This window comes from Trifolium pratense, linkage group LG6 (assembly GCF_020283565.1).
Source record: "Trifolium pratense cultivar HEN17-A07 linkage group LG6, ARS_RC_1.1, whole genome shotgun sequence".
NCBI classification, from domain to species: domain Eukaryota; kingdom Viridiplantae; phylum Streptophyta; class Magnoliopsida; order Fabales; family Fabaceae; genus Trifolium; species Trifolium pratense.
In genome coordinates, this window is record NC_060064.1 from 9,737,341 (window position 1) to 9,754,392 (window position 17,052).

At 30.9% G+C, this 17,052-nt stretch overlaps 1 protein-coding gene across 1 annotated transcript; it reads right to left on the minus strand.

Moving 5' to 3' along the window:
* Positions 1 to 1,391: 1,391 nt before the first annotated feature.
* On the minus strand, positions 1,392 to 11,949 carry LOC123888179 (alpha-mannosidase At3g26720-like). Its single transcript, XM_045937139.1, is given in 30 exon segments — positions 1,392 to 1,605; positions 1,607 to 1,723; positions 1,804 to 1,872; positions 2,475 to 2,522; positions 2,805 to 2,900; positions 3,012 to 3,122; positions 3,436 to 3,520; positions 3,661 to 3,773; positions 4,068 to 4,133; positions 4,265 to 4,384; positions 4,481 to 4,528; positions 4,713 to 4,784; positions 4,879 to 4,938; positions 5,032 to 5,100; positions 5,286 to 5,425; positions 5,661 to 5,880; positions 7,022 to 7,078; positions 7,196 to 7,261; positions 7,502 to 7,591; positions 7,671 to 7,838; positions 7,941 to 8,034; positions 8,411 to 8,511; positions 8,605 to 8,718; positions 9,041 to 9,112; positions 9,206 to 9,289; positions 9,397 to 9,516; positions 9,727 to 9,901; positions 11,259 to 11,347; positions 11,449 to 11,532; positions 11,626 to 11,949. Coding segments are annotated over 30 exon segments (3,078 nt in total). The 5' UTR covers positions 11,833 to 11,949; the 3' UTR covers positions 1,392 to 1,482.
* Positions 11,950 to 17,052: the final 5,103 nt, after the last annotated feature.

Sequence of the window (17,052 nt, forward strand, 5' to 3'; positions counted from 1 at the left end):
TCAAAATATAATTATTAGACAGCACGGTACGAGACATAAGATTAAGGTTTTGAATAAATTTTGTCTTATAGAATTGATTAATGGACAAAAAGTTATTTTGATATTTTAGACAAGTTGTGCAGAGGACAAAAAGTTGTACCGTAGTTAAGTAAGGAACGAGAATTTTAGTTTTTGTCTAATCCTCCAGTTTGTCCAGTCTCACGAATAGTTTTAAATAAAGTTGTCATGTTCAACTCCTTTTTTTTTAGCAAATCAAACGCACCTATAATTCTTTTTCTTTTTTACAAAAAGGATGTAATTATAATTCTTGAATATATTTAAATTGTAAATACATTTTAAATTTTTTAAAAATAATTTTAAAAACTATATTAGTAGGTAAAAAAATTGCTACAAAGTAAAAAAAATATTTAATAACTAAAGTAACTAATAGAAAAATTGCTCATAAACGTGTAACCTTAATACATTTAGAACTATCAAAAAATATAAGTAATCCACTTAGGTTGAGCTATTAGTGTTGATTTGAGACTTTAGAATGTATTTTTCTTAAGCTCTCAAATTCAATTTTTCTAGTGTTAATTTCTGTTGACTATAGTCCATATAAATAAAATAAAATTAGCTTTAAATGGATCTGCAAGTGGACTGTAGGGGAGGGTATCCTCGTGTGACATTTTTGTCATGTGGATTCTCATCCACTCATTTTTTTTTCACAATAAGCATTTTTAATTATTAAAATGGTAATAGGGTTTAATATGGAAACTGGAGAGAATCCAGTGAAATCTCCATTGGAGACAATCCATTCCCGGACCGTAGATCCATGTCAATTTTTTTTTTAAAAAAAATATAAGTGGAAGTGGAACTTCTTTTTCTTTTTGCTGACACACAAATTACATTGGAGGATACACATTAGTGCTTAGTCAGCAAGGATTTTAAGTTTTAAAATAAAATATGTTCCCCTATGTATAAAACTAGTTCCTTTTGCTAGATTCCATAACTATTGCTATTTTTTTACCCTACAAAAAATATGCATTTTTACATAGGCACAAATAATATATGCATAAATTTAGATACATATATAAAAGTTAACAAAATTAAAGAAAAATAAAATAATCACATCAATTATTATTAATTTAATCTTTTTTTTCTTTATTGTGAATGTGTTAAAAAAAAGAAAATTTAATTAATTTTTTTAAAAAAAAAAAAAAAAAAAAAAAAAAAAATTCTTTTAGATCTTTAAATTAAAAAAAATTTAATTAAAAAAAAAAAAAAAAAAGAAAAAAACTAAAAAAAAAAAAAAAAAAAAATTAAAAAAAAAAAAAAATAAAAAAAAAAAAAAAAAAATAAAAAAAAAAAAAAGAAAAAAAAGAAAATATTTTAAAAAAAAAAAAAAAACAACTTATTGTTTTTTTACAATCAAATATGGAAAAAACATCATTTCCAACACTACAACAACAAAACATACATGCTTCTCTTTTGATTGATTTGTTACATTGCTACATGACTTTCTGCTGTATGAACTGTTTGGAGGGGATTAAAGTCGACAAAGAATGTCCGAATCTCCATCGGAACAAGTTCAACAACAAGCTTTGTAGGATCAACAGGTCCTCCCCCTCACCACCTTAGATTGTTCATTGGAGCCTCCTTCAACTTTCCAAACTAATTTCTTCTTTTCCATATCAGCTTTTTCTTGATTAGCAGATAAACTCATCTCTGTCACTTTACTTATCTGAAAAAAGTTGAGTTGTTAGAAGGAATCTATACATGTATCAAAAATAGCTTGGAAAAATAGTTAGTTATTACTCTTACCTTCTTGTTAGGGAAAAGCTTTTTCAACTCTACATTTGCGGTTACCGAATAATCTTTGTCCTCTCCAACCTTTCATGTAGAAATACCGAACATACATTAATTCAAGAAAATATATATGATATTTGATTTTTTATTTCTGATTTGATAGTTGATATATACTTCGTCTGATGCATGCGGGAATTTCATAAATCATTCGTATCTAGACTATAAAATTTCTTTGCAAGGGTAAGCTTAACTCTTCAGTTGCATGGAAAAACTATTATTGATTTCGGTAATTGCTCTTTTCCCTCCCCTGAATAAATTTGCTTAGTATCCCCCCTATAAACCGGAAGATATCTTCTGGTAGTGTAATTCTTACCGGAAGATATATTCCGGTAGTGTACATCTTACAGGAAGATATCTTCCGGTAGTGTAATCACCATTGATTTCTAACAGTTACATCCATAATGCACGCATGTCTGTTTTTGTGATTATATGGCATACGTCAAATGCAAGTAAAATCGGCAACACACAAAAATCATTCGGATCATGGTTAAGACTGCAAGAGAGCAGTCCTACACAATGAGATGGGCAAGCATTTGAAGATTATTTTGCATTTTGCATGGAAAATTTAACTCTAATAGAGAACCAAAGATTATTAGTAAATCAGCGAAATTATAACAATTTACAACCTCATAAAGGTGAGCCAGTCTTAAGAGTACTTTTCCATTTCCAAATTCCTGCAAAAAATAAAATAAAATAAAAATAAAAACATAATAAAACAACACACACAAATCAGAGCTAATATGAGGTAAAATGTTAGGAGGGAATCATAAAACACAATTCTTCTATTTTCTTCTGCATTGTGTTTTATGTATTGGACAGTATGTTATATCCAACTCTGTCATATTAATTTTCATAGAACTAATACCAGTTGAAGATTTCTACAGTTCAATGCGGTGTAGTTTTCTGATTGTGAAGGAATAATTTAAACAATCTCCCTACGTCACTCCCTAGCATACCTGGAGAGTTAGAAGCGCCGTGTTGTTTGGTAAACTGTAGGAAGAATCTATGCCAGAAAATGTTGGTTGTTGGAAATGCAACCGATTATCCGCATCCTGCAAGGCAAGTGGAAAAAGGCAAATATGAAGGGGTTTTTTATAAGCATTATGATGAAGGGCTTAACTGCTTAACTCCCATGTTTTTTAATTTAGCCTTCTTAAGCTTACCTGCTCAGTGAAGGCCAACAGCAATGGTGAATATAATTCCTGGCCAACTGTACGACGCCATTTAGCACCTTCACCTTTACGGTCAATTCTAAGGTACAGTTTTCCTTGAATCTGGAAATACCAGATAAACAAGTACTAGTAAGAAGCGAGTTAGTGAGCAAAAATTTATCATTTTTTAATAACTTAATCTATGTTGCAAGTCGCAACCACGTCAAGATCTATATGGAAGAAAATGTTGTTTGATCGATAAAACAAAGATGTATAAGTCTTGCGCATATAAACATCATCCATATCTCTGATAAGATGAAGATAAATAAAGGAAACCTTCACCAAACATCTTCAAAATTTTCTCATATAAGGAGGAAATAACCACAAATCATTATGCAAGAAGTGGCAAAAATATTTGTTGCAAGATATACTTAACGGTCAAGCCTTCACATTTATCAGCAATGCAAACGGTTTCATTAAGTGTCTCTCCAACACCTCTTGCATCATCATGTAGCAACCTCCTAGAACAATAAAAAACCAAATTATAGAACCAGGAAATGTCTATGATTATTCATTCATTATCTTTCTATAGTTGAGAAATATAGCAACTAGAGAAAAAACAGAGAGATGAATGAGAAATATAGCCAATAGTTGATTCAACCTGTGGAGCATCAGCTCTATTTGACCATCGACCAAACTGGAACCCCCAACTGAGCGGTCCACCAAGACCGAGAGTTCCGTACTGCTATCTTGCATATATATTCCTAAATTAACCTGAAAGAATGATAGGTAACCTTAAGCTTTTTAAATATACATTTGAAGAATACGGCAAATGAACCAAATCACAAAAATGGTATATTTATTTGAAACATATCAAAAGCTTGATTTATATGACAAGTGAGCTCAGTGATTAGAACAAATATGAAAAGAATAAATTTTCCATGAGAATTAAATTCATTTGCTCAGCAAAAACAAAAATCCTTAGACATGCATAAGATTGCAGCAGGACTACATATAAACAGGAAATAGACTTTGTGGATTGTGAGTCATTATTTAAATGAAACATACTGGATAATAGTTTCCAGCGATGGGTTGGTGCACTTCTAGATCCCAGTCAGTCCTGAAATCTCGAATCTGCAAATAAAAAACTTTATTTTTCAATAGATGTAGAAAATTCATTAAGAAAAGAAGAGAACAGAACTAGAGATTAAGACAACTCTCGGTAATAGTACATAATAGATGGACTGCAAATAAATTTAACACACCCTTTTAATAAAGTCACGTCCATTAGAATCTGTGTAGAATGTCTTGTTGGTCTTCACTGTAGTTGAAAATTGAGTAATAACTTCTTTCCCAATGCCATCATCCACAGGTATAGGCCCAATCTATATTAAGATGCAAATCGTCAAATTTCTGAGCCATATATAATAACCGAAACTATCGGTTGCTTTGCCAATCAGATGATAAGGAAGATAACCTACTGTGAACTCAACTTCAACATGCTCCTTTTCCTTATATATCCTCGTAATCTGTACAAGAAGAAAGCAAAACAAGATTTCCATTCTTAAGTTCCATAGAAAAAGAAAATCACAAGAAAAACAAATTATACTAAAACTTGAGGGGCCAGAAGATGCCACTGAAAAAGAGAGTGATGCTAAATTGCTATATCAGTAAGGAAAACACTATTTCACGGTTAAGTGAACCATAACTTACCTGAGATACCCATGGATTGAGCTGTTGATGTACTTCATCCAATATCGGACCACGCAGGACAGTTAATGATGCCTGAACATAGATAAATGCGCGAAATAAACATAGAATTAGTCATAAACTAAAATTATCATTAGCTGTTGAAATTTTGAAAGGAGAAGTCTGTAACCTGCTGATCAGATTTAATGGGAAACGAGCCATTTGGACGGAAGACGTATGCCCCGGAAGCCTTAATCAAAAAACAAAGTTTGCAATCAAAAACTATATTTGGATTATAGCAAGAGATACTTCGACAATGAATTTTCTGTGTGCATATGACTACCTGAGAATCTTTAGCATCCCCAATGTATCCAGAATAGAAACCGTATGATTGTTCAACTGATGATGTAACCTTCAACCATACCAAAAACAAAACAATAAGCTTCAGCATTACTAACTTTATGCCTTAATGCAAATTAAAATTTGAAAAAACAAAATTGACAAGAAATTTGAAATTGTTAGCATCACATATTCTGATAAAATCTGATCATGGAACATAATTTTAGAAAAACGAATACATTGATAATGAAAACTTACTTGATTTCTGCTGTTAACATAACGAGTCAACTTTCCTTCATCTGCAGAATAAAGTAGCTTTAAATTCCCTTGTCCGACTTCTATGCTATTATTAGTACTTCCTTCTGATCTGAACTCCTTTGAGATAGTTGAAATATGACCTTTATCATTTGAAAAGTCACAAAAGCTTGAGTAAATAAGCAAAATCTTTCAGTCCAACGTAACCAATACAGAGAGTAGAAGAGAGAATGTGTAAAGTTATTGTTGATTATTAGTCCCTTATTCACATCTTGTACATACTCATAACCTTATTTCCTTTATTTGTACAGACTTATTGCTTTATTCAGCTCTAATCTTGGAAATTAACAGAGAGCATTAATCTTTATTATCACTAACCTGTCTGTTTAGGCTTTGATACTATATACGTGCTGAAACCAATGGGAGGTACAGATACCGAAAATGCAAGCAAATATTTGAGTTCCCCAGGAGGGGCTGTTCCTATATATGCTTTGACATATTTTTTTCTTACGCTTAAAGTAATATTAGATAGAGGCAGAAGCTGAGATTCAATTTCCTTCCCAGAAGAATCCTTGACAGAAACCTCTCTGGTTGAAACCTGTGGCAAGTATGTTCTGAAGTTGGTCATGTAAGAGCATAAATAAAGACTTGAAAACTTAATCAAATAAATTTTTCACAATACAATATCTAATGTGTGGATGCATTAGTGCATACACTTAAGAGATAAGAGGGAAGAACAAAACATATAAGTTACTACGGATCGTGAGAAGGAGATGGCCATTCGTATGCTTGAGTGCATGCAAAACAATAAGTTGCCTGATGATTTATCCATTCCAGATCTGAATGAATTTGATAAGATAATTTATCCATTCCTGATCTGAATGAATTTGATAAAATAATTGAGAAAAATCTGAAAGAGGTTGAGAACAAGATTGTTGAGCTCAATTTATCCATTTAATGTTGTCTTAAAGTTGCTATGGTGATTTTGATTTTTATGGTGATTCAGAATCACCATAGCAACTTTAAGACAACATTAAATGGATAAATTGAGCTCAACAATCTTGGTCTCAACCTCTTTCAGATTTTTCTCATTTATCTTATCAAATTCATTCAGATCTGGAATGGATAAATTATCTTATCAAATTCATTCAGATCTAGAATGGATAAATCATCAAGCAACTTATTGTTTTGCATGCACTCAAGCATACGAATGGCCATCTCCCTCTCATGATTTCCTTGTTTATTTAGGATAAGGAGTCTTGTGTTCTTATAAATATGGATTAGTGTTTATTGTTTTGTATCAATTCAATATTAAGCTAGTATCCAATTATTATCAATACTAATAATATTCAAAGTTTTTATCATATCTCTCCCCCATTTGTCTAAAATCCTTAACTTCAATGGATCCCTCAATTTATGTCATCTCAGAACCTGGAGCAATTATTATGTTTATATCATCATCTTTACGTCTTCAACATCTCACTAAAACTATTTAATGCACACAATAATCTTTGGCTCCATCAGTGCAAACAAATAGTTGGAAAGAACATATCTGGCAACTATCAATGAATATATGTACCTTTCAAGATTCGAAGATTCCAATCAATCAGAGAATGAACAATGATAACCAAGTGACTGGAACAAGGCATTCATTATTGATTTTGAAGTGATGATGGAATGTATTTTTTCATGTATATTCCCAATAAAAAATATAATAAAATACCATTAAAAATACCTACAGGAATTCGAATTACTTCCTCCCTCTTCCAAGCAAGAGGATTATAAACAACAATCACCTACAAACAGCACCGAAATTGAGAGAAACATTTTAATAAGATTCATACTTAACCATACTTTAGAGTGATGCAACTTTTGAATGGTTAAATGATGTAATGATAATATATTATCCCTACCAAGCTTTTTCCGTTAGCCAAGGTAGCTTCTGAAGGAGGACAATAGCTTATATTAAGAAGAGGGCACTGCCAAGATATCACATAACAAATTTAGGATAATATCACAGTTTTCTCAAACTCGATATGATTTAAGGACTCTGATATCATGTAGCTAAGCAAGCCTTAGTTCGTAAAGAAAAATGAAGTGAAAGATTAATAATAGATCTCAATAGCCTGTCATAAAGCGAAATCGTCTAAAAGAAACAGAAAAGCACACTTCATTAAAAAAAAAAAAAGAGAGAAACTTATTCTGTGACTAGAGTTCACCTGCTGGAAGCCTGTCGCCGAGTTTATCACATGTGAACTTGATCTTTGATTTACCAATAAAGCAAGTGCAGATGATACCAAGCCTTCTGCCTGCGAATTAAGAAATTGCAGACCACTTCAGCTTACATAAATGAAATCAGAAGTTAAACAGAAAATTATCAAAATGCACCTCAGCATAGCCTATTGAGATCCGCTTTGCATAATCAGCAGCAACATGTTGTCTTTCTGTGCCACTAACAGCATCATGGTGCTGAGCAAGCGCTAAAGCATCAGCTAACGCATCAGTATTTGGTCCTGACTCATTCCTCCCTTTAAAAGATTCCAATTGCCTTGCTGCCTAAATATCAAGAAAAACGGAATAAATGTTGCCCAAACAATGAGAGCTCTGAAGCAGATAATAAGAAGTTACCTCATAAAGGAAAAGAGTCGAACATTATACCTGATAGTAACCACTCATCACTCTCACATAACCCTTTAAAGCTGGCCTACTTGTAAAATAACCGGTCCAATATGCATTTGGATGATCAGCATACCTGAAAAATTGTGTTTTCAATTCAAAACTGAGCTCTATAAATTATGTGTAGCAGCTTTTAGGTAAAGGGGCGGAAAGGTAAGTGAGAGATGCGAGGATTAACTTCCTCTTTATCGAAAAATAACTCCCCTGAAAGATTAGGCCAGTAGGTGAAGGCTTATAAATAGCTTTATTATCGCTATCATCCTTCTTTAGATGTTTATCGGGAGGGAAATCTCTTTCTCTAGCCTGGGAGTTAAAGATGAAGTAGGAGAGACAACAACTATATTATCCCTCTACTTAATTTAAATCAAAAAATTCCGTTTTCCTTCCCTTCTTCCACCTTACCTCTCACCTGAAACATAAATCTAGACCTAAAATATCCAAGAAAAACTCACGGGAAGAAATCATCAGTTTTAAGTGGCCACTGCTCATTAGCTGCATATTTTGCATCAGTGTAGATAGATGGTGTTGAATACAATGCATTGACTCGACCATCCTGAGAGAATACCAGTATTGCACAAAAAGCATGAGTTTTAACTCAAAAGGAGATATACCAGAAAGACTCATTCAATAAGCCAAACCAAAGCACCTGATTGACATAGTGAATAAACTTATCCATCTGCCTAAACCATGAATTAGCGTATTGATAACGGAAGTCTGTTCCCATTTCCCACATTATGTGATTCGTCCTAGTTACATTAGCCTACAAACAAATCGACAATGTAGTCCATAACATCTATAAGATATTAATGTTCCATCATAAACAAAAAAAAATAAAAAATATTCCATCTTAAACAACACCAAAATAAATAGTTGGTATAGAAACAATATTTAATCTTGTAAAATTTCCCAAACGTATTTGTTTTGTATTTTTATATAAAAATTCTCAGTTAAATGCCACAGCATTCCAAGTTTACTAATAGAATATCACTTGCATCCTGTTTCTCTGATGTGTAATACAGCTGTCAGTATAAAATTAGACGATCTAACAAAAGATGGATGTTCAATAGTCAGCCAGACCTCACCTGAGCCAAGGCAGCAGATACAAAGTCGTTGACTCTTTCTTCAACATTATAATCAAACAGTAGAATGTCGTCCTTCAATATAATTTTACATGAATTTAGAAGAAGAGGAAATAGAGTATTAACTATATTCATCAAATAACTTTTTGCAAAATAAAAGAACCGTACCTGAATAGGTTGGGAAACATCATTTATCTCGAAAGTGAAACCATCTGGAGGATCATAATGCCTGGGAAATATCCCAGTAAAAATCTGAAATGAAGTTAACCACAGGAATGATTCATGCAACAAAGAACTGAATATAATAAGAAGAAAAGGGTATTTTCTTTTAGTGGACACAATATCATTAGGAAACTTACTTGTGAAGAAGAGCCAAGAGACCTGGAACCTTGCCAAACAACCTCTAGAGTTTTCTCCTTTAATCGCTTGGCTCTATCTTGGTAATCAATTCTAGCAAAAAAGAGTGAATCGAATCCTAGCTGCAGCAAAGACAAAATCACACAGGATTTGGAAATTCATAATGACACACCACAAATTCAATACAATTGTGCAAATGACTCCGCTTATAATAATATTATAGCTTTCACACGTGATCAGATCTAGTGCATTCAAGTTTGAAATGTTGACAATTAGTATGCATACATTTCCGGCATAGTTTAATCATAATAACAAACAAGAACATATCATACCTCAGCTCCAAGCAAGTAAGCCTGAACTGCAGAATGGCCAAACGGATCAATCTGCCAACCAACTCTTGGAATCTTACCAAACTCGTCTTTGATGAATTGATGCCCGAGAGTGGTCTGATCAATCAGGTCAATGTAATGCGGGGTAGCCTCATCATGCATGCACATACCACCATTTCTTCAAAACCCAAAACAAAAATAAACGGAGAACAACATTTTAATCAAATTCAAAAGCCACCAACTTGCATATAATTCATGTATAATCGTTAATCAGGGAAACGGATTTCCTGCCACCAAAATACCACAAAGTTGCAAATAAGAAACATCAAATGACAATCAGACGGCTCACATCCCAAACCGCAGTTTATCCAACTTAAAATATGAACCGTCTCATCTTATATAGGAAGTGTGTTCGCATCATAGACAGCGAACTGAGAGAAGGGCGCGTTCGCACCCTAGGTAGCGAATGGGATTTTTTTCAAATTAAGTGGTTGTTTGATCTAGGGGGCGGAAAGGGTGCAGACATTGGGGTTGAGTAAAAAAAAAATTGCCACTCGCGACGTTGGGGAAGGCAGCTCGCTTTCTAGATAGCGAGGGGGTATTTTGGTCATTTAAGGGGTGCTTGAGAACAGTTGGGGGAGGGCGAAAAGAATAACTCTTCTGAGTAAAATGGGAATTTTACGCTTTAGATCTCCATGTCGCTCTTAGCCCTCCAAAATTCCATTTTTGATCTTTGGGAATAGTTCGGATTCTATTTTTCAAATCAAATTTTAGTTTGAAAAATAGATTCCGCTCGCTGCAATTTGGAAGCGTTCGTGCTTAGGCTTGTTTTAATGTCCCTAACGAGCATAGAAAAATTGGGAAAAAATTCGTCCTCTAGGTCCACTTTTAAGCACTTTCAAAAACCTTGTCCTACAGGGAAAAAATGACACTTTCTACAAATCTGAAAAGGCATATCAAACATATATAGGTGGAGGCATCATGCTGGTCAAGGTAGGCTCAGGTTGCGCCCAAGCCCCAAATCCGTGCCCAGTTGAGGCAAAATCCATGGATTTTACGACTTCAATCCCGATTTTACACTTTGTAATATATATATATATATATATATATATATATATATATATATATATATATATGAGTTGAATCCATCGATTTTGGTTGCGATTTTCGATTATGCGATCTTGATTTCCCTTTTCGATTCAACAAAATTAATTGAGTAGAATCCTTCGATTTTGATTGCGATTTACGATTTTTCGATCTTACTATCCTCTTTGGATTTAAAGCAAAATCCTGATTCTGACAACCTTGGCCAAATCAATAATTTTAGTGGCATTTTTGGTTGATTTGACTACGGTTTGTAATTATGACGAGCGCTCGGGCGAACGGTTCTAACTTACTAACTGTGGTGAGTTTGCGCTATTCTGACAGCTAACAATCCAAGTCCAATCATTACTCATTAGCTAATGTAATGTTAAACTACAAACATAAACTTGAAAAGCAATGATGTAATACAAACTAGCAGTTAGTTAGATTACATGAATTCGAGCTGACCCGAGTTGACAAGTTCTTTGACTTTAAGTTTCTTAGCTTTACTTTGCTGCCTCCACCATCTCTGGAAAAATGCCTATAAAAAATAAAACAGCATCCCAATTAAACTCACTCCTTAAAAATGTCTTTTTTAAAAAAAGAAAAAGCAAAAAATCAAAACTTTAGTATTAGAATTACCATTTCAACATAGATAAATTTTCGATTTTGATCCTCCAAGAGTGAAGATATCACAGAATCAAGCACGTTCTGCACACATGCACCCTACCCACAAACAAAAAAGGAAAAAAAAATAAACATTTATTTTTACAATGGAATTTGCAGCAAAAAAAGAGAAAGACATAGAAAAAACATTACCCGAATGGAGTTGTTGGATCCAACGTAGTACTGATCAACGGTTTTAAGCCAACCAACATCATCATGGGAATGAGGAACCAAGTGAACGTTTATTTTGTTGGGGATGATTCTGTGTGTTGTGTTGTAATCTATGTACTCTGATTTTGCTACAAAAATTGCAGATACCAAAACGGTGAATATGAGCATCACCGTGTTGGCCATTATCATCGTCTTCTTCACTGAGTTTGTTGGGTTGGTTCTGAGTTTTGGTTTTGTTAATGCTGAATTAGTAAGCTTAAGTTTGGAGTTTGGAGTTGAAGGGAAGAAATAAAATAAACAGGACCTACCGCATGATTAATTAAACTGGTTGATTAATTACAAAAACTTATGATATAATAATTTTTTATTTTTTTCACGCATTGATTCTTAAGAAAAGGACTCTACTAATCCAGAGTTCGGGAAGAGTTTTGACAACAAGTGGTTTTAGTTCTCTTTCAAATGCAGCTGTGGAGATTGAATCGTAGTCCTCCCTACCAAATTTAGTGTCAATCACCACTGAACCAATTTGGTATGATAAAGGTTGAAGGGAAGAAATGCATTTATAGATTGATGAAAGATAATTTCTCTATGAGATAGGAATATATGGAAAAGATTTTGAGATTTCGTAAAAAGACTTTTAGCATAATAAACTACAATATAGATAACAAAAAGAAAACAGTATCCTATTAATATTTAAGCAGAAATATAGGTTCTAGTTGAAATAATAAAAAATAGTCTCCTTATTATTATATGACTAAAAATATAATTCCGTAAAAATTATAAAATAAATCGGTGTTCGTATTAATATAAGATTAAAAATAAAGATTTATGTAGAAATTATAAATAAAAAATAAAAAGTCATTCGTACTAATGCATAAGTAGAAACATATGTTTCCGTAGAAATTACAATAAAAAATAGGCCCCCGTATTGATGTACAAGTTGAAATATAGGCCACATAGAAATTTAAATAAAAAAAATAGACAATCATATTAATATATGAGTAGAAATATAAACTACACTATAAATTACGTAGTATAAAAATAAGTCCCGTGTAAATTTAAAAAGTAAACCAACATAAATTACATAAAAAATAACATGGGCCCCGATGCAAAAAAAAAACATAAGTTCATGTATTAATATGAGTCATGTATGAATGTTTTAAAATAAAGACACCCAAGTAAAAAAAATAAAATAAAATTGACATTTCATATATCTATCTTTGAATAAATCTATATATTATAGTATGTTTGAGAGTTTTTCTCTCATATCAATTTCATAGGCGTCACCCTCTCAAGAAATATAATCTTACATGGTACTGTCTCAACTCATTTTGATGACGTGTCGTCATTCTGTACTTTTTTCTTTGCTCATCAATACTTAATTATAAATATAGAAATTTCCTATAAATTATAAATAATGTTTATTTTTCAATAATATTTAAATGATGTTGTAAATAACATAAAGTGTATCCATTTCAAACAAATAAAATAAAATAAATTAATATAATTAATATCATATTATAATATTATAATATCATAATATTATAATAGTATAATATTAATAAGGCATAATCCTATGGAGATAAGAAAAAACGAAAATAATTAATATGTGATTGAATGGTACATTATTGTTCATTTGTGGCTTTCAATTTGTGTGATTTTGTTTCTAATTTCAAATTCAATTGTATAAATTGATGAGTATTAATCCACAATTACTTTGTTAGGTTTACAGCATGCATAAAATAAGGGGTAATTATTTTGGGGGTAATTATTTTGATCTCTTATATTTTTAGCTATAAATAGTGCTCTTGATTCTCACACATCTCACACCAATTTTGAATCACGGTTGACTTTTTCAAAAGTTTTCTTTAAATTCTATTTTTTTTTCTCTTTGGGTTGTTGTCATTTTGTTGATAGTGTGTTTCTGAATTTGTTGCAAAGTTATCAATATTAAGAACAGTTTTGTTATAATTTGTAATTTGCTTCATATTATTTTTAATTGTTATTGTAGTGAGTTTGTCATTTAATTTGTTGGTTTCAGAATCATGTAAAAGTTTCATAATATTCCTTATTATGCTATCTATTAAGAAGTTCGCTAGATCATTAGTTCTACATAAGTATTCGCTATTTTTAAGCGAAAGATAATATATTGAGGAAGATCCTAATATGAACTGAACCTAAAGATAATATTCACTATTTTGAGTACATTTTAATAATATATTGAGGACACGTAGAGGCAAGAGTAATTCTCTTATTCATTAATTCTATAAAAAAAAAGCTCTCTAATTTATTTCAACGAGAAAAAAATAGGATTTTGCCGTCAATTATGGAAAAACATGGATTTGTTCCTTAAAATTCAATCACACAGAGTATTAGAGTATTTCAATTATTTTATTCCTTAAATCCAAACCATTAATTATATCGGACTGAGTTTCATAGAGACACCTATCCATAAAATTGACAACTCATTCTTAAAAAAAACTATTCCAAAAAGACGTAGGTGTTCACCATTGTAGAATCTTAAAGTTTTAATAAAAATTATGCAAGAGAAACTTGAGAACTTTTAATTAGAAGAAATAGACTCAAAAACAACCACCAAATAAATACATTGTGTCCTTAGATTAAATTAAAATGCAGGGATGTTTAAAAAAAATTGGAGATATCTATATATTATATATTTGAGAGTTTTTTTCTCGTGGAAAGTTTTCTACATGTCATTCTCTTAATTAGCCAAAATTTATTTAATTTACGTGACATCTTCTCAAACATCATTTGCTTACGTGTCGTTCTTAAGGTTTATGTTCATAATTTTGGTTGATTTTGATCTTATCTCTTAATCTATTGTAATTATTATTTCCCAAATCAACATTTATTTCCTACATTTTACTTGACCTTTGGCTAATTTGGAAATTCAATCATTTCTCAATTATTGTTTATAAATCGTATTTAATGCATTTATTAAAAATTAAAAAGGAAATAACTCAAATTCAAATATACATGGTGATTTGTACCAAACAAAATATTACTACGTGGCGGTTATTGATAAAAAAAAAATAACCTACATGAAAGTATTAAGCAAAGAATATATATTTTTGTATATTCAAACATTTCACCGTGTTTATCTGTATATTCGTTCATTATATTTTTCGTATAGCAAAATAAGTGTAAAATGTGCTAAAAGAAATTGAATTTATCAAAATAATAAATACATCTTGATTTACATAAAACATAAAATGTACAATAATATATTAACAAAAAAATAAAAATAAAGTATGTTGACCTTCATCTACAAAATAATATAGAATTTAATTATTTAATTTTTTTTTATGATGTTATAACATGTGAGTTGGGAACGCGGAGTCGAGTATCACTATCACTCTCTATTCCGTCATTTCTCTCTTAAATATTCAAAATTCGATCATTTATCATATATCATATTTAAATAAATTATTACATTAAATATAAAATTAATTTTACAAATAATTAAAAAATAAAAAATATTAAAATTTTAATAATTCATATTTTTAATGCGTCAAAAATGATCTTATATTTTTCATTGAACATTAACTCATGCAAATGCACGGGTAAGTTATACTAGTTATAGTATGTTTAAAAGTTTTTCTCTCATATCAATTTCATAGGCGTCACCCTCTCAAGAAATATAATCTTACATGGCACTCTCTCAACTCATTTTGATGACGTGTCGTCATTCAAACTTTTTTCTTTGCTCATCAATACTTAATTATAAATATAGAAATTTCCTATAAATTATAAATAAAGAAATCAATATTAGAAAGATTATTATTGTTGTAGCCCAAAAAAAAAAAGATTATTATTGAATAGCTAATTGACTTCAATTTTCGTTGATTTTGATCTTATCTTCTTAATTGATTTTGATCTTATCTTCTTAATCAATCAGTACTACTATTCCCACAATTGCCTTAATTAATACACAATCAATAAAATAGTTTTATTCTAATTCAGAAAATTATTCCATTGACCTATTGAAAATATTTTTTTTTTTTACACATATCGGAAATATTATTAGAGAGATATTTTTAAGATTATTTTGACACATAATAGTCCACAAGGAAAAGGCGTTGGATTTATTTGGGAGGACTACAGTTCGATCCCCAACAACTACAATCGAAAAAAAATGTCGGAACTATTTTATGTCAGAACTGACCCCGAATCAAATTAGTTAATCCAGTTGGACGAATACTGCTAGTGAAAAAATATTATAAATTTAATTTCCTTATTTTATCACACTCAAAAAATTAATCATTTAAAAAAGTTAGTCACTAAATATCATACTTTTGAAATTTTAGTCTTAATCCATATTTTTTTCACCAAAAGCGGTGACATATCAAAATTATTTTTTTTGGGTGCTGGATCTCAAACCGAGTTTCTCTAGGCTGTGGAACAAGTCCTTAACCAAGTGACGGACAAAAATAAATTGGTATAATTAAATGGATAGAGTTATGAACCTTAATTTTCAAATCTCTTAAGTCTGAGAACTATGAAGGCTTTCAAAATCAAACGAAGGAGAAGGGTGGAGGGAAGCAGAAAATGGTAAAAATAAAAAATTTAAGCGTTTGACAAAGTTAAAATATAATAAAATGTAATAACACCAAAATTTAGTATTTTTTTTATGTTAAATATTTGAAAATTTGACTATTGAATCAAATAAAAAAATAATTTATTTTATTTTTCTTTGTAAATAGTCTAGTGAGTAGTGACTATAATTTTATTTTTATCGTTTAAAGTGAATAAGTGGATAATTTTAAAATCGCCCCCTAGTCCCCTGCATATTATCGTGTTCTTACTTCTTACTATAAGTCAATGATGCGCACATGAACGAAATAAAGAATAATGAAATTGTAAATAAAATAGTCTCTATAACTAATAAAACAAGAATGCTATGCTTGAAAAAAAAAAAGAAACAACGCTATTTTGTACGAATCATGTAGCAACGAGAAACAAGAATTGTGATATGAACCATTTAAAAAAAATGTTAAAACTGATAACTCTCTCTTTTACAAAATTCATGGATAGGTTGTTGTATAAATCCACGACTCATATGAATTATTGCATTTCTTCTTTCATTTCTCCATGCAAATAAGCATTTTCCATAATAAAATTGAAAAGTAAAATGTCATGGTAAAAATTTGTACTCCTTTTGTTTGAAAAGTAAAATATGATCCTGGGAATTTATATTTCTTTTGTGTGTTATATATTTATCGTTCTAAATGATATGAGATCTCTAACTAGAAGTAATCATATCGGTTGTTGAAGTTCGACCATCGATTGACAAGCATTTGAGATGATGATGTACATGCAAACAGTCCAACGATTAAGTAAGTACACATCATAAGTTTGATGTTTAGGGTTTAGAACAATGCATATTTC